At 28.5% G+C, this 22,496-nt stretch overlaps 3 protein-coding genes across 7 annotated transcripts; 1 reads left to right on the plus strand and 2 right to left on the minus strand.

Annotated features, from left to right (window-relative positions):
- Positions 1-24: 24 nt before the first annotated feature.
- Positions 25-13,599, minus strand: LOC118448689 (uncharacterized). Of its 3 annotated transcripts, XM_085655798.1 has the most exons (22): positions 13,346-13,599; positions 12,685-12,985; positions 12,384-12,616; positions 12,115-12,307; positions 11,861-12,027; positions 11,566-11,761; positions 11,294-11,500; positions 11,051-11,217; positions 10,862-10,960; positions 10,478-10,720; positions 9,267-9,362; positions 9,083-9,198; positions 8,719-8,929; positions 8,517-8,632; positions 6,789-6,968; positions 2,027-2,306; positions 1,738-1,935; positions 1,474-1,650; positions 1,177-1,379; positions 966-1,097; positions 209-315; positions 25-107 (listed from the first exon to the last, which is right to left on the minus strand). In XM_085655798.1, exons 1-22 carry the CDS (start codon positions 13,574-13,576, stop codon positions 25-27), a joined length of 3,936 nt encoding a protein of 1,311 aa, XP_085511924.1. In that variant the 5' UTR covers positions 13,577-13,599. The 3 variants fall into 3 exon arrangements, with proteins under 3 accessions (XP_085511924.1, XP_035738113.2, XP_085511923.1); XM_035882220.2 differs by lacking the exons at positions 25-107; positions 6,789-6,968 and having other exon boundaries at positions 180-401; XM_085655797.1 differs by lacking the exons at positions 25-107; positions 6,789-6,968; positions 10,478-10,720 and having other exon boundaries at positions 180-401.
- An 802-nt stretch (positions 13,600-14,401) lies between these two features.
- Positions 14,402-18,422, minus strand: LOC118448692 (cGMP-dependent 3',5'-cyclic phosphodiesterase). Of its 2 annotated transcripts, XM_035882225.2 has the most exons (14): positions 18,313-18,422; positions 17,841-18,093; positions 17,558-17,746; positions 17,366-17,482; positions 16,929-17,173; positions 16,692-16,801; positions 16,475-16,614; positions 16,222-16,408; positions 15,950-16,131; positions 15,696-15,880; positions 15,365-15,629; positions 14,995-15,282; positions 14,772-14,917; positions 14,402-14,709 (listed from the first exon to the last, which is right to left on the minus strand). In XM_035882225.2, the coding sequence occupies exons 3-14, from the start codon at positions 17,663-17,665 to the stop codon at positions 14,493-14,495; spliced, it is 2,190 nt and encodes a 729-aa protein (XP_035738118.2). In that variant the 5' UTR covers positions 17,666-17,746; positions 17,841-18,093; positions 18,313-18,422; the 3' UTR covers positions 14,402-14,492. The 2 variants fall into 2 exon arrangements, with proteins under 2 accessions (XP_035738118.2, XP_085511925.1); XM_085655799.1 differs by lacking the exons at positions 17,558-17,746; positions 17,841-18,093; positions 18,313-18,422 and having other exon boundaries at positions 14,403-14,709; positions 17,401-17,482.
- A 55-nt stretch (positions 18,423-18,477) lies between these two features.
- Incenp (Inner centromere protein) lies at positions 18,478-22,335 on the plus strand. Of its 2 annotated transcripts, none has more exons than XM_035882224.2 (9): positions 18,478-18,578; positions 18,963-19,424; positions 19,492-20,619; positions 20,690-20,860; positions 20,948-21,141; positions 21,222-21,405; positions 21,491-21,694; positions 21,778-21,901; positions 21,988-22,335. In XM_035882224.2, exons 2-9 carry the CDS (start codon positions 18,972-18,974, stop codon positions 22,179-22,181), a joined length of 2,652 nt encoding a protein of 883 aa, XP_035738117.2. In that variant the 5' UTR covers positions 18,478-18,578; positions 18,963-18,971; the 3' UTR covers positions 22,182-22,335. The 2 variants fall into 2 exon arrangements, with proteins under 2 accessions (XP_035738117.2, XP_035738115.2); XM_035882222.2 differs by having other exon boundaries at positions 18,508-18,713; positions 21,988-22,334.
- The last annotated feature ends 161 nt before the right edge of the window (positions 22,336-22,496 follow it).

Consider the following 22,496-nt stretch of genomic DNA (forward strand, 5'->3'; position numbering starts at 1 on the left):
AAAAAATTACGCTGTATTTGCTCTTTATATGTTTACCGTATCATTAGCCAAAATTTTCTCAGAGAAACCTACTTGAATCTTAATAGTTGTGAATTCATTCCCATGATCTAGATGGCAATAAAATTTGAGTTTCATATATCAATACCTAATTTTCATACCCAGCTGTTAAACACCAATGTATTAATATTCTCTGAGTAATTACAAATACCCGATTTTATATATTCTTTATTCGAAATTCCCAGTGGTACTGCTTCTAATGCACATGTCTTACACAATATATCACTCTTTTCCTTGAATTTTTCTTGATTCAAATATCTATCAATAAATATATATTAAATTTTATTTTTTATATAACCACGTTTAAATCGACATTAAAACTATCTGGCGTAGAATTTAATGATCTGTAAAAAAAAGAAAAAAAATAAGTACACATAAAATTAGATATTTTTCTTAACATTATTTATCTCAAAAAGTATTACTTTTTTCCACATATCAATTTTTCCGAATAGATTTTGAATTAATTTGTCAATTAAAATTACATCCTATCTCATGCATTAAATTCTATAATTAATCATAATAATTTATAATTATTAACCCTTTGACTGCGAGCAGTTCTAAGCTGAAGCGCTTCATGTGACCGACACATGATAAAAAAAAGAAAAAGAAAAATATAGATAGATAAAAAAAAAAAAACATCAAAGTTCCTTATCACGTTATCTATAATAATCGTGATTTAATCGTACCAATCTATTATTCCATAGAGCATATTTCCCTCTATATGGGGCATATCACATACACATGAAATAATAGTAAATAAACAAAGCCTTTGTCGGGCGCATATATACATCCATAGACCATATTGATAATTGGATGCATATATACGTCCAAATCAGTCAATTAAGAATTTCATTCCAAATAGAGAAAACTTCGTTTTTTATTATAATATAAAATAATAAATTAAATACCTGCGATTTTCTTCTTCTTTTCTAGCTCGATCAAATCTCTCATTCGTAACTTGTCTGCGAAGCTCGCTAATTTGTTTGCTGTACTCTGCAGCTTGATTTTGATACTGTCTAAGTTCAAGTGACTCAGCAGATCTATATTGTGAATAAATATGTACTTAATTACATTAAAAAGTAATTGAATATCTTGATCTATAAAGCGAACGATTCTTACAATGTCGTTTGAAGCTCAGATATTTTCTGTTTAAGTCTCGACATTTCATTTTGTAATTCTTGATTAGTCGTTTGAACTTTGATAGATTCTTGTCTTGCTTGATCCAGTAGAGTTTCTAAACGCTCGATCGTTGCACGGTCTCTATCTATTTGATCTTGAATAACATTCTGTTCAGTTCTTAATCTTACCAATTGCGTTTCATACTACACAAGCACACAATATTAAAAAATTGTTAATGCAAGCATATAAAAAATTAATTTCGTTATATCAATGTTATTACGAAAGAAATATTTTCACCTGGGTTTTCGTTACATCTTTATCTTCAAGTTGTTGCATAAGTGAATCCTTTTGTTGATCCATTTTGATACACAAGTCCCTTACTGCACTTAAATCAGCTTCTGCTCTTTGTCTCTGCTCCGTTTGCTGGCGTAACTGAGTTTCCATGCTGGCGACGTTTTGCGTTAATTCACTTATCTAAATAAGAAAGAAATTTCATTCTCACATAAGGGAGCAATCCTAGAATATGTCTTCAGACCAATGCATTATGTAAAACGCGTATACCTGTGTTTCGTAGCCCCTTATTAAACAATCCTTATCCACTAACTGTCGTTCTAAATCTATCAAACGATCTCTTGCTGTTTGAAGAGCTCCCCTTGCCTCTGCTGCTTCAGATTCCAAACTATGATTGTTATTTTCCAATACCGTGGCTTCCAAACTTAAACTTCTAAAGTGATTCAACATTTCGGTTCTTTCATTCTCCTATAAAGGTAGATCGATCGAAGAATGATTGTAAAAAGTAATTTATCTTGAATATTTTGAAAGAAACAAAAGAATCTATTTTAAACTTCACCTTTCTATTGAGCATCTCTTCGGCTCGTCGTACCTCACTGACATAAGTCTGTAACTGTCTCTTCAAGTCGTAAGATTCCGCACGGCAAGACTCTAATTCATGCTGAAGATTTCGAACTTCGCACATAACAGCAGCGAGATCGTCCTGCAAGCGACGATTTTCTTGAATCGCATTTTCACGATCGGTATTGGAAGTTTCCAATTGTCTTTGAACATTTTTTACTTCGAGCTGCAGAGATCTGAATTGACGTTCATATTCTGCGCTCTGATCGATACATATTCTGTAAAAAAAATACCGAAAACAAATTTTTTATTTGATATAATCAATGCAATAGGAAAGTCTAACAACGATGACATTTTTTTAATACGTGCCTCTTCGCGTATGATAATCACGTAATTTTCTTTCGTAACTACAATTGCGTTCTGGAAAGAGGACAAGGACAGTTCCATCAATTCTAATGAATGAAAAGCGACTTAATCGACTTAATCGACTCACTTAACGATATTATAAATAATTTCTATATAAGTTGAATATTTTTAAAGAAGAGAAAGAAAAAACGTGCCAAGACGTTCGATCAAGTTCTCATTCTATTATGTGTCTACATCTTGCATAATCATAACGATTGCAACTAGATTTAAAAAAGATAAAGAGGCGAGAAATTTCATCGAGAGCGAAGGACTTTCTCTTGATTCGTCGTTCTTACTATTACACCGACAGCTTCCTTGCTCGGTCCATTCTATCTAAAACCGTACACATCTTGTCCACGCGAAAGTGAAAACGTTTCTTTGAAACGAGTCGAAATGTTTTGCACTTTTACAATGATTCTACTTCTGGTATCGACTAAATCTGACACAGGTAGACGTGATAAAGATTTATTTTTTTTTTTTTATTGTAAGAGAAAAGTAAGAAATTAAAAATAAAGATAACAAATAGTTCTATCTAAAAGGAAAGTTTAAATGATATGACAATAAAATTAAACAAAAATAACAAAATAAAAGAATAAAAAATAAAAAAAAATAAATAAAATGTGTAAGTACCATATACTGGAAAATGGAAAGTATCATACATGTTCTACAAATACTTTTTTGATATCCAGTAATTACTCGATCTGTCGCAAATATGATTCAAAATTATTTCGATAACACCATCGAAGTTTATACCACATGAACTTTTTTTCGTCTTTTTTCAAATTGAATCAGAACAATAAAATCTTCATTAAATTATAACACAATTTCTCATTTCTAGTTTCACACTTTAATACAATTGTGATTTATCTGGATTATTTTTCATATCTTCTTCATTATCTTAATTTGTTTCGAAGCAAAAGAATACTTCTTCAAATTTCGATATGTTCGATATAAGAACAGATATAAGAAGGAAAAAAGGAAAGAAAAAAAATAAAGAAAAGAAAAGGAAAGAAAAAGAAGAAGAAGAAAAATCGGTAGAGATCCCCCTTCAAGTTCACGTTCACAGTTTACACGAGACGGGCCGCATCTTGAATTTTAAGAAGTCTCGTGAAAGATCTACCAAGACCGCTTTAGCTCATGCCTTTTAGGTTTCTTTTTAGAAGAATTGATTCAAGGTTCAGCTAAAATTCACGGAAGATTTTGTCCAAGCGAGAGATGAAATACCGCAAGGACGGAGGAAGTTATAATTAATCAACTTGACTCGTATAAAGAATGAAAGTCATTAGAGAAGACCGCTTCGTCCCGTTAGTTTCTGTCCTTGAGGGGAACGTACTTTCATTCTCATTCGATCGCAAGAGTATTCTTTGAAAACGAAGACAGGTTGAAAGAAGCCTTTCACACTAAGCAAGTCAGTTAGCTAGCTAACCAGCCAGTCAGTCAGTTATCCGGTATCGACTGTCGTCATAAATGATCTCGGACAGAGAGTGCATCGGCCCGAACTTGCTCAGTACACCATGCTCATTTTTCTCTTTCTTATTCCCAGATATAATCAGAAATGTTTGAGTTCCACGTACAATCTTCTTTGATGTCAAAACCATCAAGCAAGAGACCCTTCGCTTCTTTTTTTCCATCAACGTACCGTTATAAGCAAAGGGCATTGAACGCTCCTTCAAAATCCACTTGACGGAGAAGGGCCTCTGTAAAGAAGCTGCATAAGAAAGAACCGTTTTAATCTTCTCGCTTAGAATGAGAAATAAAGAAAGAAACAAATAGAAAAAGAGAAAAAAGAGAGGGAGCGGGAGGGGGAGAGGGAGAAAGAATCCCATGAGCTCGAATTAACTTCCTCCGTCTATTGGATCGTGAAAGTGTTTCCAAATTCCCATTAATGTTGCCTCATGTAGAATGAAACCATAAAAAGAATGATCGAATATCTTTGAAGTTACGTCAAGGCCATTTCAAATCGAAAGCTTAAATACGTTTCCTTTACAAATCGTAAGAATGATTTCAGGGAATATCTATGTGGTAATTTTTCGAAATTGTATTCATAATGTAAGATCCACATTTCTAGTCGAAAGAAAGGACAAAGATCTATTTTTGAGAATTTGCCCTTAACGTTTCAAGTTTAATTTATTTTTGTTATTTAATTCAAATGCCAGTTTCAACTAGGCAATAAAAATAAAGAATTCATGCTCACAATCTCGTAAATGAATTATTTTTTTTTACTTTCATCTTTCATTCATCTTTTTTATGTAATTAATAGTCAACATATTGAGATGTTTACGTTAAATTTCTTGGCTGATATATACAAAATTGCAATAATAAATCACATTAAGAGTATAATCTAGCATAAAAAAATATGATAATGACTTCATTCAGTTAGCATGTTAAAATCTTGGGAGTGCAATGGGATTAACAATGAAGCTTCTAGAGAATGCAGATCCTGATTCAGTGTTCGTTCCGTCGAAGATTTTTCCAGTTTAGAAATGCGTCGTACAAGATGACGACGGTATAAAAGAAAAATATCTACCCTCTCACTAATAGATACTGTTTCCAAAGCGAACAAGTTAGGTAACCGTGTACAGGCACAGAAGTACACGCACCAACGGATCCAGTTTCAGTCTCGACGCGGTCTTCGGGCCGGCAAGTACCGCGCCTTCTCTCTAAATTCGTTAATTTCATTATTAATTCAGAATGATAATCAATAGATCACAAAGAAATCGATAAATCTCATGCGTCTCTATATTGTGATGCATAACGTATTACTTAGATCGATTTTTCGTTGTGATTGTTCGAACGTAAGTTTATATTCTCGTTTATTTTCCTTTTAGAAGTTAATTATTTTCATTATTTTTATAATCAGCTTTGTACAACATACATTAATAATCTTGTTCACCGAGAATTTGTTTTGTAAAATGTTCCTTTATATAATTGCGTATTAAAGGAAAAAAAAAATTCTGATAAAAAAGCGAAAGAGAAACTCGATTAATCCAGAAGACATTTTTTAAATAATCCAGACCGAAGATAGAATTAAGTTTCTAATATAGTAAAATTCATTTCTTCCTTCTGTTTTTTTTTTTTAATAACTTCGTACCTATACTGAACGTTATCTTCAAGAGGTAAACAGCAAAAAGGACACATGGTGTAGTAAGGATCCATAGTTATAAAAGCCGTATCGATATCAAGACTTGAAGCTTCATCATCAATTATGTTCGTTAGACATTTTTCAATTCGCACGATGTTCCGTGCGTCCGACTAAATAATTTCATATATTTTTGCTGACATGTTCGAAGTACAGTTTCCATGGGAATTCTGTCAATTGTTATTTCATGTTTTTCTTTTTTTTTTTTATTCCTCTTTTTTTCTTATGTTAGTATATTCGAGTCAAGAAATAAAGTCAATTTTGTATTAAAGAAAGCGAAATACGTCGAAGGCAATAATTAAAAAACACTAACGTTTCTTTTTTGTTCACTTAACAAGTAGTTCTATCGTAACATTTTACGATTCAAAATGTCATGAATGTGAAAGATTAAAGTTTTTGAATCAACAAACTTGAACGGTAACCGATAATTAGATCATTATGTAACATGATTTATAAAGTCATCTAAATATGCGAATTTTAAAGAATCTTCATTTTTATTGCTCTTTTATTCTTCGAATTTGTTATATTGATACAACTAAAAAAAAAATTGAACAAGAAGAAAGACATTACTTTACGTTGAGTATAATGCAGATCGTGCATGTGAAAACGTACTTCAATAATAAATTAAACATTTATGAATGAAAATGGCATGCATTGTAGCTCGAATGAAAGATATTTTTGAGTACATATTTTGAAAAGAGTCCGTACATGTTTGTTCGTGACATAAAAAGCTTTTAAACGAACGGATAAAATGTTATTCTCATTCCGTAGGTATATCGTTATCGTGCTCTGCTTACGAGGACAATGTCGTCATAACGAAGCAGTGAAAATATGATCATTTTTTCCCTTTTTTATTTCTGCTTATTCTTTTCCTTTTAAGCTTATATCACGATAACATATAAAAAATTCCTATCACCTATATTGATCATCAAGTTCTAATAATCAAGTTACGATCATGATATCTTTTCAGCATGATGAAATACCTCCTGTGGAATATTCTTTGGTATATCACAATAGCTAATGTTAAAGCTGTAATAATGCCACCACCTTGGGCAGATCCACTAAGCAACCCTTGTGCCCTTCAACCACGTGGATGGCAATTACTATTCTGGCCACCGGATGGGAAATGTTACAAAATATTTCAAGTAAATATCGCTCGCTTCTCTCGTAGACAGTAAAAGAAAATTAAAAGAAATTTTCCACTAGATCGGCGCACCTTGTCCAGAAACTATGGAATTGGGTCCAGCCGCAGGAGGTGGTGGAACGATAGCAGAATGCAGATGTCCACCAGGAACCGCACAGTCTCCCAGAGACGCACTTTGCTATCCGATATTCACAAAAGCATCTTGTCCGAAGGGACAATACTTTGCACCAGTTCCAGAAGCACCTGCTAAAACTAGGTCAATATAATCAAATTGGATTTCTATGAAAGATTCCTATTTCTTTTTTATATACAGTTTCTTTTTTTCTTTTTCTTCTTTCTTTCTTTCTTATTTTTTTTCTGCAATTATAGTCACAATTCAAAACGCCGTTGGGGTATCTGTCGAGAACCGGAAACTTGTTCAAAAATTGGGGACGTTTATTGGCCAAGAAATGACAAATGTTACCCCAAATTTTCTAAAGGTCCATGTCCACAAGGAGAACTTTTAACTATAGAAGAAGACGGAATAGTGACATGTTCCTGTTCAATAACAGGTGAACTAGGAAGATATTATTGGCCAGGAAGTGTCGGCGGATGTTATGAACATTACACAAAAGGTCCATGTACAGAACCAGGTGAATTATTTTTACCTGGTGGAGTATGTGGTTGTCACGCTAAATTACCTCATTATCATGAATCAACTGGGATGTGTTATCAATTAGGTAAATTAATCGATTTTAAGTAATATAATGTCTACTACAGATAGATCGATATTTTATAATACTTATTTCATAGGAAGTATTGGACCATGTCCAAAGGGTCATCAGTTTATTATTGATACAACAGATACCTATCAAGAGAAAAATATGATCCGTGCGAAGTGTAAATGTAAAAGCTATCATGTACTGTATCAAGATGGATTATGTTATAGACTCTATACAAGTGGTCCTTGTGAAGATGGTTACATGATAACAAATACCTCAATTTGCGTCCCTATACCTTGCAGAAGAAGACGATTATATTTTCCAGAAGAAAATACGTGTTATAAAATCGGCACTAAAGGTCCATGTCCAAATGGACAAGTCGTATCATATGACTACAATGTGCGACCGTCTATCGATGGGATAAGTTACAACGGACTGTGTGGTTGTATTAATGATCTAAAAAATACTGACAAGTGTATGGAAAATAATAACGATAGTAATTGTGAAAATATAGCAAGCATGGTGATAATAAATAACAAATGTTATAAACTATATACGCAAGGACCGTGTACAGTGGGAGAATGGTTGGTTGCTCGCAGAATTCCGAAAAACGAGTTGTGGGTAAATGAAGAACCACAACCAAAAGCTATATGCGAATGCCGTCCAGGTTATAAAAGAGTTACAGAAAGTTTAAAAGCGAATGAAATGGAAAGTAGCAATGTGGTGTCATTGGGTGAATGTCAACCACCAACAGTAACATTAGCAAGACTATTGAACGGTAACATCAAAATGATGAATTCTTAAGAACTCAAAATATTCACTATAATGTGAAACAAATCTCAGGCTTAAATTGTTAAAAAAAAATGTATCTAACAATATTTAACAATGTAAATAATATAAATTGTAATAAGTGCAATGCCTAGTATGTTATTTAGTTTTAAACTTTTGTATAATTTTATTTATTAAATATCAATGTATACTTTAAATATTGCATATAATTTAATACTATATAAAGATTATAGCTTAATCCCAAAACAAAAATGCCATAATATGCAATGATATAATTTATATAAAAAGTATGATGTAAGAATGTACTTACTCATTTTTATGTTGTAGATCTCGCATTTGCTGTTCCATGCTATTTGCTTGTTGCTCTTTATGTATCAATTCTCTTTCTAAATTCACAATTTTTTCAGTCTTTTCATCCAACACCATCTAATAGTAAAAATCCAAATAATTGTAATATTATAAGGATACTATTAAACTATATCAATTCTAAATTCTATAGAAATAATACTTACTAATAATTGATCTTTTTCTCGATCTAAATGTGCCATATTCGTATGGAGATTGTTGATTTCTTGTTTCAATTCCTTTACTTGATCATCAAGTTGTAAATGCTGTTGCTCCATATTTCTGTTACGATCTATCGCCTTATTTAATTCGGTCTCTGATTGAGTCAATTGACCCTGTACATCTCCAAGTGCTTGATCTGTTTGATCCTGCAATGCCCTGGATAATCAATTCTTGATTTTATTAATTTTTAATATCATTTCCTCTACATAAAAATTAATTATGAAAAATGTGTGACATATATATAAGAAAATGAATTATCTTTCTTTAAAAATATTCATAAGCTTTCTATATTACAAATAAATAAAATACCGAAGCTGAAAAAATTGGGTACGTTGAACTGTTAATTCCTGTTTAGTTCTTCTTAATTCTTCTTGAAGATCTTCCAATTGATCCTCATATCCATTTACAGTTCCTCTTTGTGTTCCCTATCAATCAATATTTTACTACAACACATGATTTCATATAAAAAATACACTCTTAATAATTAAATTACCTTAAGTCTTTCATATAGTACATCACGCTCTTCTGTCAAACGTTGAACATCCGCTCTAGCTGTATCCCTTTCAAGCTCCAAAGAATCCAATATTACCTACAAAAGAGATATTTATACTTTATATAACTCTATAAAAGCCAACAATACGTACAGTTAGTGTAAAGACTATTCGTACAGCAATCGTCAAAAAAATATGAACAAAAATTTTGTAGAGCTTTGTTTGTTAAAAAATGTTAATAAAAAATATATAAATACTTTTAGAAATCTCTAAAACGAATGTTATTAAAAAATAATTATTTACTTATATTTGTTATGAAAATATTAACAAATTTTCAAAAATTAGCAGAAAATATACGCATAATAAGTATTCGTACAGTCCTTGATTCGTGACATTGCACATAGGATAAATACAAGACAATACATCTTATATCAATATATCTAGGATCAGTATATCTGGAGACATTATCAATACAGATAGTATTTTAAATTTATAGTCAACAATGATAACCGTAAAATGAGACGAAAAAGCAAGGAAACCTCTGAAGAAGAAAGGAAAATTATTATAAATTTACATAAGTGTAAAACACAGAGTGAAATTTTTGAAATTGTTTATAGACCACAGTCACGATTCAAAGAATCATTGATAAATATAGAGACTGAAAAAATTTTTTTAAATAATCCATGAAACGGACGTAAACTCAAAATAAATGGGTACATTCTTAGAAGAGTGGAATAAAATTTCTAATACTAAAACCAGAAATTTAGTAGATTTGATGCCACAAAGGTGGCTTAAAGGCTTAAAGCAATTATACAATCTAAACGAAATCTCACTAGATACTAAAATTGCGAATAAATTGCTTTTTTGTTACGTTTATGTATTAAAATGTATAATTTTTGTTGTAATAAAATTACGAATATTTCTTACGTGTACATTTTCTGCTAATTTCTGAAAATTTGTTAATATTTTCATAACAAATATGAATAAATAATTATTTTTTAATAACATTCGTTTTCGAGATTTCTATGAATACGTATTTATATTTTTTGTTAACACTTTTTTGTAATAAACAAAATTTTATGAAGTTTTTGTTCAAATTCACTGCTGTACGAATACTTTTTACGTTCACTGTATATTTTTATCTTGTTAAATATTTTTAATAAAATGATATTTCCTTGAAAACCTAAGTTTATCTTAATTTATATTTATTTACTTTTGTAGTTTCTATACGTATATCATGTGGTAATGTTGAAGATAGATGTGCACAAGTGCTAATTGGTTTAGATATTTTGCAAGACCCAGAAGGTATAGAAATTTTTTTTTGTTGATTTTTATAAGCTTCTAATTCTTTTCTTTCATGATACAAATCATTTTTTTCTTTTTGTAATTCAAAAATTATTTTTTCTTTTTCATTAAGTTGACATCTTAATTCATAAGACTGTGTCCACAATTCAACCTATTTTTGTATAAACAGATAAAAGGATTTTATTTAAATAATTTTTATGTAAATATTTTTATGTAATTTTTATGTAAATTTTTATGTGAATATTTATCTAATATATCTATAAATGAAAAAACTCTAAGAAACAAATCTTACGTTATCCTTGTTAGAATTTTCATCTTTTTGCTTCAAGCAATTGCATTCATTTCTGTAATAATCTCGCTCGTTTTCTAATTGTTTTATACTTTGTTGTAGCTAAAATTCATGTATTCTATGATTAACAATTGAAATACATTAAATACATACGTAAGTAATTCTAAATTACATAATATTATTTACACTTACATTGTCTATTTGTAGATCTTTTTCAATAATTAATTTTCGCATGTTATCAGATGTTCTATCATTATTAACTAGCTTATTAACTTCGTCTTCTTTATATATACTCTTATATTCTTCTTTATCAATATTTATTTCTTGCGAAAATGATGAACACTCACTATCTTCTACATCTATAAAAACAAAAATTTTAAATACGTAAATATTTGCATATTTGATCATATTAAATCACGTTGTAATGTACATTACTTGTTCTATTTCCCATACTCTTTTTTCCCCTGTTTTGATCATTTTTTTCTCCTTTTTCTCTTAGTTGCTTTAAATCATCTCCGCAAGCAACTTCTGTATCTAATTGCTCTTTCAATACTTTATTGGTATATTGTAATTGTATAATATCTTGTTTTTGACATTCATTTTCTTTAGATAATCTTTCTATTTCATCATTTAAACTTTTTTCTATAATATTAAAATTTCATTTATGGTTGTTATAAAAATTAGTATCATAAATCAAGAAGACATACCTATTATTGTTAATTGATTTATTTTGTTTGTAATTTTTTTCTTTTCTTCTAAAGTGGATTCTAATGTTCTTTGAATGTTACGTTTTTCAAGCTTACATGCTTCAAGATCTGCTGTTAATTCTTGTACTTCTCTACGCTTCACTGCTAATTCACTTTCTAATATATGAACCTGCTCCATTACATCTTCTAACTTTTCCTAAAATGTTAAATGAAAAATATAAAATAAAAACTGTGTAATTCAACAGTAAATAATATTATTTATACTTGATTGTAAAAGATAATATATCATATATACTTGAAGTCTATATACTCTTCTATTATTTTCCTTAACTGCAGAATTACAATCAGCTTCTACTGATAAAGCAATATGATCTATATCTCTTAATTCTTTTTCTAATTCTTCATTTCGTTCTGCAAGTTTCATAGCTTGGGACATAGCTTCATGTTGTTTATTTACAGCTTCTGATAAATGTAATATATTTTATATATAAAATTTGTATGTACATATTGTATTTTATACAAAAACCATATTTAAAACTATGTTTTTACCTTTTAACTGTTGCTCCAGCTCTTGTTTATTTTGTAAAAGAATCTTTAAATCATTATTTTCATCAGTATCATGAGATACAACATGTATCTTATCAACTTTTTTGCAAAGGCAATCTTTGGCAACAGCACTATATGGCCGACCACCTTCTAGCAGTTTTTTCAGTCTTATTATCTCTTTTTCTTTTGTTGTTAACTACAATATTATATATTTAAATTGTGAGTAAAAAAAGAAATTTATTTATTAAATAAATTGGATATTTTTCACATACCTGATTTTGTAATGTGTACACATTATCGGTTTGCAACGACAATTCTCCTTTAAGTTTTGTTACCTCATGGCTTAAACAGCTCATTCTATGATCTGCCATGCTCAATAAGTCTAATATTTTTGGCTCTACAGCATGGGTACTTGGTAATGTACTGTTACTACTTCCTGTCTTTGGTAATGGTTCAGCTTCTATAACTGGTCTTCTAAGTGGATAACAAGGGCGCTTTTTGTTACCTACAAATTTATTTAATATAAATTATAAACATTTTTGAGAAATAAAAAAATGATCAAAAACATTTTACCGATTCCTATATTGCTTATGATTGGTTTTAGGCATTTTCCTTGAAGATCTAATATCTTCTTCGACTTTTTAGCTGATTCAGTTTCAAGATCCTTAATTTTTTGCAAATTTCTAGAAGAAACTAATTGTAGATCATTACATTCACACTCTAATTTGTATACTTGTTTCTTCAAATCCTTGATTTGTTTTTGATATGCTTCTTCTGTTTCTATCAGATCCAAATGAAGTTGATTACATTCCTGGACTAATCTTGCATTGTCGCATTTATATGGATCAATTATCAATTGCAGTTGAGTACAAGCCTGTACATGATTTACAAAAGAAATGATAAATTATTAATTTTTTAATTATAATCAGGAGATAATTTCTTCCGAATATATAAAAAGCAAGTAAATTAATTTTGACATCTGTGACTAACTTTGAGTATGATGAATATTTCCTTATTTATCAATTGTTTACTTGGTAAACTTCAGTAAACTTCTTATTTAATCAAAATTTTTATTGAATTTGTTTATTTATATGCTGTATATAATAATAAATAACTATTTTTTTTTGTAACTGTATAGCTGTTAAATAACAACATACTTTATAAAAGTAAAATGTTTTATAAATAACCAAGTAAATCGAATCAAAGTATATATATTGTACATTCTTTTACGTACTTCAATATTCTCTTGTGCAACAGTTTTAAAATGTTTTAAACTTTCTGTAGTTTGAATAAGATCAGCCAGTAAACGTTCTATTAAAGGAAGAACATCCAAAGATAGTGCTTGCTGATAACCCAGACTATCCAAACGTTTCCTAACCGTTTTATATCTAGCTGCTATATTATATTCTTCATCAGAACTCATTTTGAAAAACAATTTACGAATGTAGCTAATTAAATTATTCATTGATTGTTATTTGTTTTCATATTATTATAATGTACTATTTTCACCAAGATGTTAAATAATAAAATTCAATAACATATATGTAGTTTACAATAAAGAGTATATTGACATCTGTTATCAGTCAATACGCTTATTCTAACCATCATGGAATAATGAGAAGTTAAATCAAACAAAATATGCAGACATATATTCACATAAACACTATTGTAAAATTTATAATTTAAAATGAAAACATTTTTTTAAACAAATATCGTTTGCCACATTTTTATTATATCTTTCGACGCGATGCAATATTAGTGATAATCAATATATATATATATATATAGATATATATATATGTATATGTATAGTTTTATTTTTTTAAACACGAATGTTTTTCTTCTTATATATATAATATATTTTTTTATAGATACTGCATCAATAATTGCACATTCATTAATAAAAGGCAAGAATTTAAGTATACATATACGACTACCACTGAACGTTTATAAGCAAAAACATTTGAAAGTGCAGCCAACTTTCCGAAAAGTTATATTGAAATTAAACTTTCCTGCGAGGAATATAGGCAATTAAGTAAAGAAATACAATTTCTTTTTTGCAAATATATATTTTTGTATTTGTAATCTGATTGGATTATTTATATGACAAATCTAAAATATCCAATCATGATTAAAATATACTATTAATAAAAATATATCAATAGATGTCTATGTATTAATTGAATATTTAAATTATTTGATATGGATAAAAAAGAAAGAACAAAGGAAGAATTTGAATTTATCCAAACGACATCGAAATTCCATATTTCGTGTTACTTAATTTAGATTTAAATATGTCAGATTTATTTAGAATTAATTTTTTACAGAATTGATATATTTAATATTTTTTAATTATTATTTCTTTATGTATCTATATATATTTATAAGTTACATGTTGCATTTTCAGATTCATTACTGTCTTTAAAGTGACTAAGAAATACTTCAATTTCAAAATTTGGATCCAAAAGAACATTCATACCTTCTATTCTATTTTTAACATATTTTCTGAATACCTTTTTAGAAGCTTCCCACAATGTTTTATTATATTTTAAGATCTTAACAAGTGGTTGTGCCATAGGAAATAGCATGGCCAAATTACTAAGAAAAACAAAAACATTTTTCATAAAGATTATAAAGGAAAGTTTTGTAGATATACTTACTTAAAAAGTGGTTCTACTATATCTGTAATGAATTGTACTTGAAGATCTGGTATAAATGCTTTATCTCTATCCATCATTTCTATTGGAGTTTTACCCATACTTTTTTCTAAGTCACCTTGAGAAAAAAACTCCTCATAGATTAATTCCTAATACAAAAAGGAGGCAGTTTCACATTTTTTATTTGCGACAAATATGTTTTGTGATTTATAAATGTAATAATTACAGCAACTTTTTTAGTAACTGTCCAATTCTTCGTTTGATCACTAAGATCACAACAAGTCATTAACATGCCAGAAAGAAGTTTCTGGTGTTCAAAATCATGTTTTTTATAGCCAGTTCTAAATATTTCATTTTGTTTCTCTGTATTAAGGAAATGACTTGCTAAATCAGTTGCAAGTATATTATTTTTTAGGAAAACCAAAGCCTCTCTATATTCCTGACTGTTAAAATTTTCAAATATATTACAACCTTCTGTATTTAAAATGCACATAGTTTGTGCAAAATGATGTCTCTATTAAATAATGATAAGAGCATATGTATCTATATTTATAAGGAAATATGTTTTTTTTATAATATTGTAAAGATTGATCTACCTCCATAACCGAACCTTCCGAACTGTAAAGACTTGCTAAAACTGATTCAGAGGTAGTTTGAAAAGCATTGTTAGTTCCTCTGTGATCTATATCATGACATAGGCAGGATACTAAAAACACAAAAGCCTGCAAATATGTCATATAATCTTCTCTAATAAGGCATAAATTTTTAATTAGTAAATATGCAAAATGTGCAACAGAAAATGCATGTACCCAATTATGATATGATGCATTTCTATAACCTTTTTTAACATAGAGTATAAACCTAAGTAAAAAATATCTATTAATCTGTATCTTAATTATAAATTAATGCTCTTTATAAATTAAGTACCTGGCTAACGTGTGCATTTTTATTTTAAAATATTTGATGAAATTTAAATCATTAAAGATCTTGATTATATAAGAAGGCATATCCTCATAAGATATATCTCTAGGACTGAAATAAAATTCATTAAAATCAGTAATATTATTTTTAATTTTATAATTAACCAAATCAAAAACAGCTTCATCTTCAACCTAAAATTTAAAGTTTTTAATATATTAAAATTTACTTGAAAAATTATGTATCTACAATTTACAGTTTACCTTCATATGATACATCATGATTTCATTGCTTAATTTATTTCTAGCTTGTGCATCTTGCATTTTTTTATATACTATACTATGCATAATTGTTATACCACAATAAATACTAACAGCTGTTGCAATTTCTTCATCAAGTTCATCAAAATACAAGCCATCTATTTTATTACAAAGTTGAGCAACGCCTGTAAAATTTACCCATTGTTTAGTATTAAATAACTATTAACTGCAATATCAGAATAAACATAATAAACAATAATAGGATTAATATTTACCAACAATTCCATTTTCATCATGAATAGGAAAGCAAAGTATATTTTTAGTCTTGAAACCTGTTGCTTCATCAATACCTCTATAAAATAATGGATGTTTATAGGTATCTTGAATATTTAATAGTTTTCCTGTCGTAGCAACATGACCTGCTATACCTTTATTAACAGATATTCGCATTTCTTTAACAAACTGTAACAAAATATTTTCAGTATTTTGTATGCATAATTTAATGGTATACAAATTATAATAAATCACCTTTTTCATCGATATTCCATCAAATACATATGCCACTAATTCTTGTTGATCATTTTCCAAAAGAAATAAAGAACACCGTTCTGCATTAGTAAGCTTCTTAACTTCCGTCATAATTTCATGTAAGAGGTCAGTTAAATCTCCTATTAAATAGTAGCACTTTAATATAGTTCAAATACATAGATTGAAATAAACATTAAGTAGAAAAAATATAATGTACCTAAATGAGTAATAAGTTTTCTAGAAATAGCAAGTATGCTTTGACATTGATGTTTTAATCGAGTTTCTTCATAACATCTTAAAGAGCTTAGAATATATCCAAGGCAATATCTATATACAGTAGTATAATTTACTATTGTTACTACTAAAAAAGTGTATCTATTTTTATTAGTTTTTACTTATATCTAACATTAAAATTACTTCATAATATAAATTTTTTCTATAGAAACTATTTTACCTAAAGCAATCCAGAACTACTTTTGTACATGTGTCTATATCAATATTCTTATTTTCACAACCACTTAAGCAGACAACCAATGCTGTTAATTGTTTCAGATGATGTTGTACAGGAATAAGGAAAAATGGTACTTGAATACAGTGCCTGTCTAAATAAATATATTGCAATAATTCTTTAGGTAGTTCTGAAGAAGTAATCATTATTGTTTTCTGGCAATTTATTACCAAATTAAAAATATTTGATATCTGAAAAGAATTATTAGAATTTATATTTTCTTATAATACAAATTAAGTTTTAATATCTTCAAATAATTCTTTTTTTTGTAAAATATTATTATTGTACTAGATCATTATATATCTTTATACTATATAAAGTATTATTTATGTATTGTTTGCTTTTAAAAAAACTAAAATTCTACTTATATTAAATTCACTTACAGGTAATCTTAATTCATGATCTAAAACTTTATTACCTATTACATGAATAACTATTTCTTTTCTTTCATATAAAATAGGGGCAAGGAAATATATTTTTGTACCAGTCTTTGCTTGTATCTATAAAAGATGTTATTAATTTGTATTTCTATTAATAAACTAGTAACTGTTTGTATATTATAGAACTATACATACATATGTATTTAACTTCAATTGTATTTCTATATAAGATAGATCACATAATTCTTCTATCAATGAAAGAATTGCATTGGGATCAGTTTCTTTCAAGTTTAATGAATCCATTTTTTTGTAAAGAAATCTCTATTGCAGCATGTTTGTTGCACAATATGATGAATTATATGGCTTTATCACTTCTCTTATGATCTATTTATAAATCATGAATATACATTAAATTTTAGTTTAAGAAAAAATCTTAAATAAAACTAAATAATAAGAATTATTTGATATTCTTGATTACCTTATTTATTAATAACAAATGAATGTTTATCACAACTTGAAATTAGGGGTTTTAATTTTTGATTAAATTATCGATTTGAAAAATATTTAAATATATAGTTTCTATTTTCCTTTTATCCGAACAAGTTCCATTCATTTTTCTTTATTGAAAAAGTTATTATTTTATGATATAAAAAAAACATTAAATTTAATCAAAATTTAAATTTCATTTTTTTCGTTCGCGCTCCTTTAATATTACATTTCGTGTATATATCCTGTAATTATAATATATTGCCACTGATTTAACGTGATTAAATTGTATAACTAAAATTGTGATTGGTTTGCAGATATTTATCATGGAATAATTAATTTTGTTAAATTATCTGTATTCATAAAATAAAATCTCTTCTATTATTATTATTAAAATTTTTATAAATTTTATAAAGACAAAGACGTAATATTTATTTATTACGAATATAGATATATATATTTACATGAGTAATTTTACAAGAAAAAAACATTAAAATTTTCCAAATTTCTTCAAAGCGAACGCGTATATGCAGCAACGTCCAATCGTAATCAAGAATGCATTTATTAAGGTACATACGTGCACTTGCAGAATTTAACTGGTTAAGCTTGTCTTTTTCTCCGTAGATGGCGTTCTGGTTGAAATTTAAATTAAACGGAAAAGACGTTACACAAAACGTGAGAAATGAAAGCCGAGTGATCAGCCCGTCTGTGCGCGAGATGGGCATCGTCGGTAACTTTTTACTTTATATAATTTTTAATAATTGTTTATCAAGAATTCATTGTCTTACGCAATTGTATATTAGCGAGGTATACTGTGGACATAATCGTTTATTTCTCATATAATTAAATTGTTTAGAATATTAAGGTATGGATAAAATGTTCAAGTTTATTTTCGCGGGCTTAAAACTAATATCTTACCTTTATATTAAAAGTTCTCCTAAATTATTATAATGCCTAGCCTACTTTATTATGAATTTTAACCTTTGTAATTTTTATATTAAGCTAATTTCATAAAGCTTCATTTTGTATAGTTCATCGATTTTAATTCCCATTTTATTTAAATAATGCATTTTATTATGTGATATTTACACAACAATATAATTATTTTTGTCAGGTTTTAAAAATGAGCACTTATTCAAAGGACAGGATCAAAGCGATGATTGCAAAAGATGCAGAAGACCTTTTTAATTGTTGTGATGAAGTTAAAAAATCTATAAGAGATAGTGTAGATGATATTTTGGATTATCTACAAGATTTAATAACGCAAATACCTCAATCAAGATCTGGACCTCTTATAGCAAAAACTCCAAAGTTAGTGAAAAGAAAAGGAGTTCAACGTATTGAAACAATACCAGAAGATAGTGTTTTAGATACTACAGAAATTGTGTTATTATCTTCTGTTAATAAAGATGTGAAATTGAAAAATGAATCAAATTTAGAAGAAACTATAGGTACAAGAACTAAGAGAAAAGCTTCTAAGACTGCAGCAGATAATATAAGAAAGCAGCAATCTATGTCGCTAACAAGTAAATTACGAAAACCTGAAAGCTTGCAACAAAATGATAATACAAATAAGGTTTGTATAAATTATAAATATTGTAATAATTAACATATATAAACGAAATATATTTATTTTCTTGCAGATACTTTCTGACAATCGAATTAAAAGGACTAAATCTTCAAGAAGTTCTGATGAAGATGAAGATAAAAGACCAGCAAAACATACTAAAATAGAAGAACATAAAACAAGAAACAATAGTCTGAAAGATGTGAATGAAGCAAATATTAATACGCAAATAAGTGCTGCTGAAGATAATGCTGTCAAAGTTGAAGAAAATTGTATCTCTGCTTTAAAACATCATAGATCAAGTGAAAGAAAAATTTCTAGGGATATTCAAAAAGAAAATGGAGGAAAGGATGATATTATTGATGAAATACTTTCTGTTCCTGTTACAGATGACATTGATGAGCCATCAATGTATGAGGATGCATTACCAAAACATCTTCCAATTATGAATTCAACAATGAAAGTTAGTTCTACTTTATTAGATAAAATGATGAATGTGACAGTAGTATTAGAACCTTTGTCAAGGCAAATAATATTAAATGAAACAGTAACGATAAAGAAAAGTTCTGTCAATTCAATCAGTAATGAACTTAACAATAAACAACATATAGAGCAAAACAATACTATCACAAATGATAAGAATAAATTAAGTTCATGTTATTCATCTGAAACAAAAAAGACATCTAAAAATCAAGCAAAGGATAGGGTTCAACAATTTAAAGAAGCTATGGCAAATAAAGAATTTGATGAATTAATTACGGACGATGAATCTTCACCAGAAATAAATAGAGTACGAGGAAAAGTACAAAATCTTAAAGTAGACGTAAATTCTAAAAAGCAAAAGAAAATCATACAATCTCCTTCAACAAGTGATGATGAAGTTCTTAATACACCTATGAGACCTGTTATAAAAGAAAATTCTGCTTTAAAGGAGTTAAGAAGTACTTATAAGTCAAATGTTCTATTTAGTCCTTATGCCAAGGAATCTGTTAAAAAACGGGTAGAAGCATTTGAACAGGTTTGTATGAGTAGTCCTAGATTAATTGACGAAGACGCACCGATGAGAATAACTAGAACGAAAACACGTGCCATGGCTGCTGCAGAAGCTGATAAAACTGTCGCACAAAAATTAGCTCGTAAGTCCCTTGCAAGAGCAAAAAAAATTTCTTTGGCAAAACAAGTAAAAGATGAAGAATTTAAGGAAGTAAGCCATTTTATTTTTGTAAACAATTAAATGTTTTTTAAACTAAATACTGATAAAATTTAATTTTCAGAACAAATTGAACATAGCAACAAACATGGGAACGAATAAATTATTGCAGCATGAAAAAATCAATCCAAAGCAGCGGCAAAAAGTAACTCCTCTCAGCAAACCTAAAATACAATTACCAATGTCTTTGAATCGTAATCCAAAAACTCCAATCAACAATCAACTGCTTCCAAACGTAAATTGAAAAATAAATTACCTTCCTTATGATACATTTGTCAAAAATGAAGATTAATTATTTAAAAGTTATATGTTTTATTTTTAGTCTATAAAAGCTTTTACAGCTTCTCGTGCAAACATTGTAACATCAGTAGAATCATTAATTCCCATGCCAAGAACAGCTAGCAAGCAAAATTCTATAGATAAAATAGAAGAGACAAAACGAAAACAGATAAATGATGAAAATGCAAGGAGAAAAAGAGATGAAGCCTTGAGACTTCAGACAGAAGAAAAAAGAAGGTAAAATCTTATTACTATTATATAGTATTTAATAATTTTATAGAAAAATTATTTCTCTGATTTATATTTTTGGCTTATAGGAAGAGACAAGAGAAGGAATTAAAAAATAGATTAGCACGAGAAGCCAAAGAGAAGCAAGAATTAGAAAAACGGCAGAGGGCAGAACGAGAGAAGGAAGAGAAAGCGAGATTAGCGCAACACATACAAGAAAAACAACGTGAAGAAATGGAAAGAAAACGACTTGCACAATTACAAAGAGCTCAGGTTATTTTTTTTAAATATTCTTTTATCTATATAAAAATAAATATACATTAACAATACAAAATAAATTCTGTAACTGTTCCTAAAGGAGAAAGAAGAAAAGAGAAAGCAAGAAGAACAACTAAGATTAAAACGATTACTTGAACAAGAAGAGGCAGAACGTTTACTTGCAGAGCAAAGACGTAGAGAACAAGAAGCTGATAAACGACGAGAAGCTGAAGCAAGAGCACAACAACAAGCTGCTATAGAAGCAATGCGATTAAAAGCACAAATGCTTACAGGACAAGCAAAAGTGAATTGTTTTTATTATATGCTATCCATGGTAACAATTGCATAATCTTTTAAAAAAATAAAAAATCTCATTTTGTTTTCTAGAATAAACAAATGGCTACTAATAAAAATCAGGGTCCAGTAAATTACATTCTTGACAGTGAACCTGATGACGATGACTCAGATGATGAATCCAAGCCAAAACATGTAATTCCATATTGGGCACAGCGTACGTATATATACCTTTTTTTTAGTATTAATCGTATATTTTAATTGATAATATATAATACATATAATAATATTCATTTATTTTAGCACATATAAGAAAAGCACAACTAGCAATGCAACGATATATACCAGATATAGCAGTTTATAAATTCTTTGATACTCGAAAGTGTACTCCAGATTTAACCGAATTATTTATTGGTATTGATAGAAATAGATTGAAACGTACATCAAGTGCAATCTGGAAAACACCACCTCGTTATTCAATGATGGAAACTGAATAATTAGTCTCCTTTCAATGAAATTGATATTTAATCACAGCTCTATTAATATTATTAAATATATTAAGCATAACATGTTTAATACTATTAAACTGTTTAAGAATTTTTTGTGCTTTGTAACATATAACTTCAACGATCTATGAATTATTTGATATGCACATACACGTAATGTGTGCTTCTATCAACATACGTATGTTGTAATTTGTATTAAATTTTCGTAATAATAATGTACCCAGTACTTCTATGTTCTTTACAAAGTGTTGTTAATATTCCTTTATATGAAATTTTTTTGTTTTATATGAAATACTTGTGCAAAGT

Source organism: Vespa mandarinia, chromosome 3 (genome assembly GCF_050613455.1).
Source record: "Vespa mandarinia isolate Hongniang chromosome 3, ASM5061345v1, whole genome shotgun sequence".
Taxonomy (NCBI): domain Eukaryota; kingdom Metazoa; phylum Arthropoda; class Insecta; order Hymenoptera; family Vespidae; genus Vespa; species Vespa mandarinia.

What these genes read in the sequence shown, in the direction of transcription:
- LOC118448689 (XM_085655798.1), bottom strand. Translation starts at nt 13,576, where the DNA reads ATGAATAATTTAATTAGCTACATTCGTAAATTGTTTTTCAAAATGAGT. An exon ending in AAATCAATTAACAATAATAG is followed by an intron (nt 11,501 to 11,565) that starts GTATGTCTTCTT and finishes TTAATATTATAG; the next exon opens with AAAAAAGTTTAAATGATGAA. An exon ending in AAAGAAGAAGAAAATCGCAG is followed by an intron (nt 316 to 965) that starts GTATTTAATTTA and finishes ATTTATTGATAG; the next exon opens with ATATTTGAATCAAGAAAAAT.
- LOC118448692 (XM_035882225.2), bottom strand. Translation starts at nt 17,665, where the DNA reads ATGGATTCATTAAACTTGAAAGAAACTGATCCCAATGCAATTCTTTCA. An exon ending in TCATGATGTATCATATGAAG is followed by an intron (nt 15,881 to 15,949) that starts GTAAACTGTAAA and finishes TTTAAATTTTAG; the next exon opens with GTTGAAGATGAAGCTGTTTT. An exon ending in CAGTTACTAAAAAAGTTGCT is followed by an intron (nt 14,918 to 14,994) that starts GTAATTATTACA and finishes TTTTTGTATTAG; the next exon opens with GAATTAATCTATGAGGAGTT.
- Incenp (XM_035882224.2), top strand. Translation starts at nt 18,972, where the DNA reads ATGAGCACTTATTCAAAGGACAGGATCAAAGCGATGATTGCAAAAGAT. An exon ending in ACAATCAACTGCTTCCAAAC is followed by an intron (nt 20,861 to 20,947) that starts GTAAATTGAAAA and finishes TTTTATTTTTAG; the next exon opens with TCTATAAAAGCTTTTACAGC. An exon ending in TGCTTACAGGACAAGCAAAA is followed by an intron (nt 21,695 to 21,777) that starts GTGAATTGTTTT and finishes TTTGTTTTCTAG; the next exon opens with AATAAACAAATGGCTACTAA.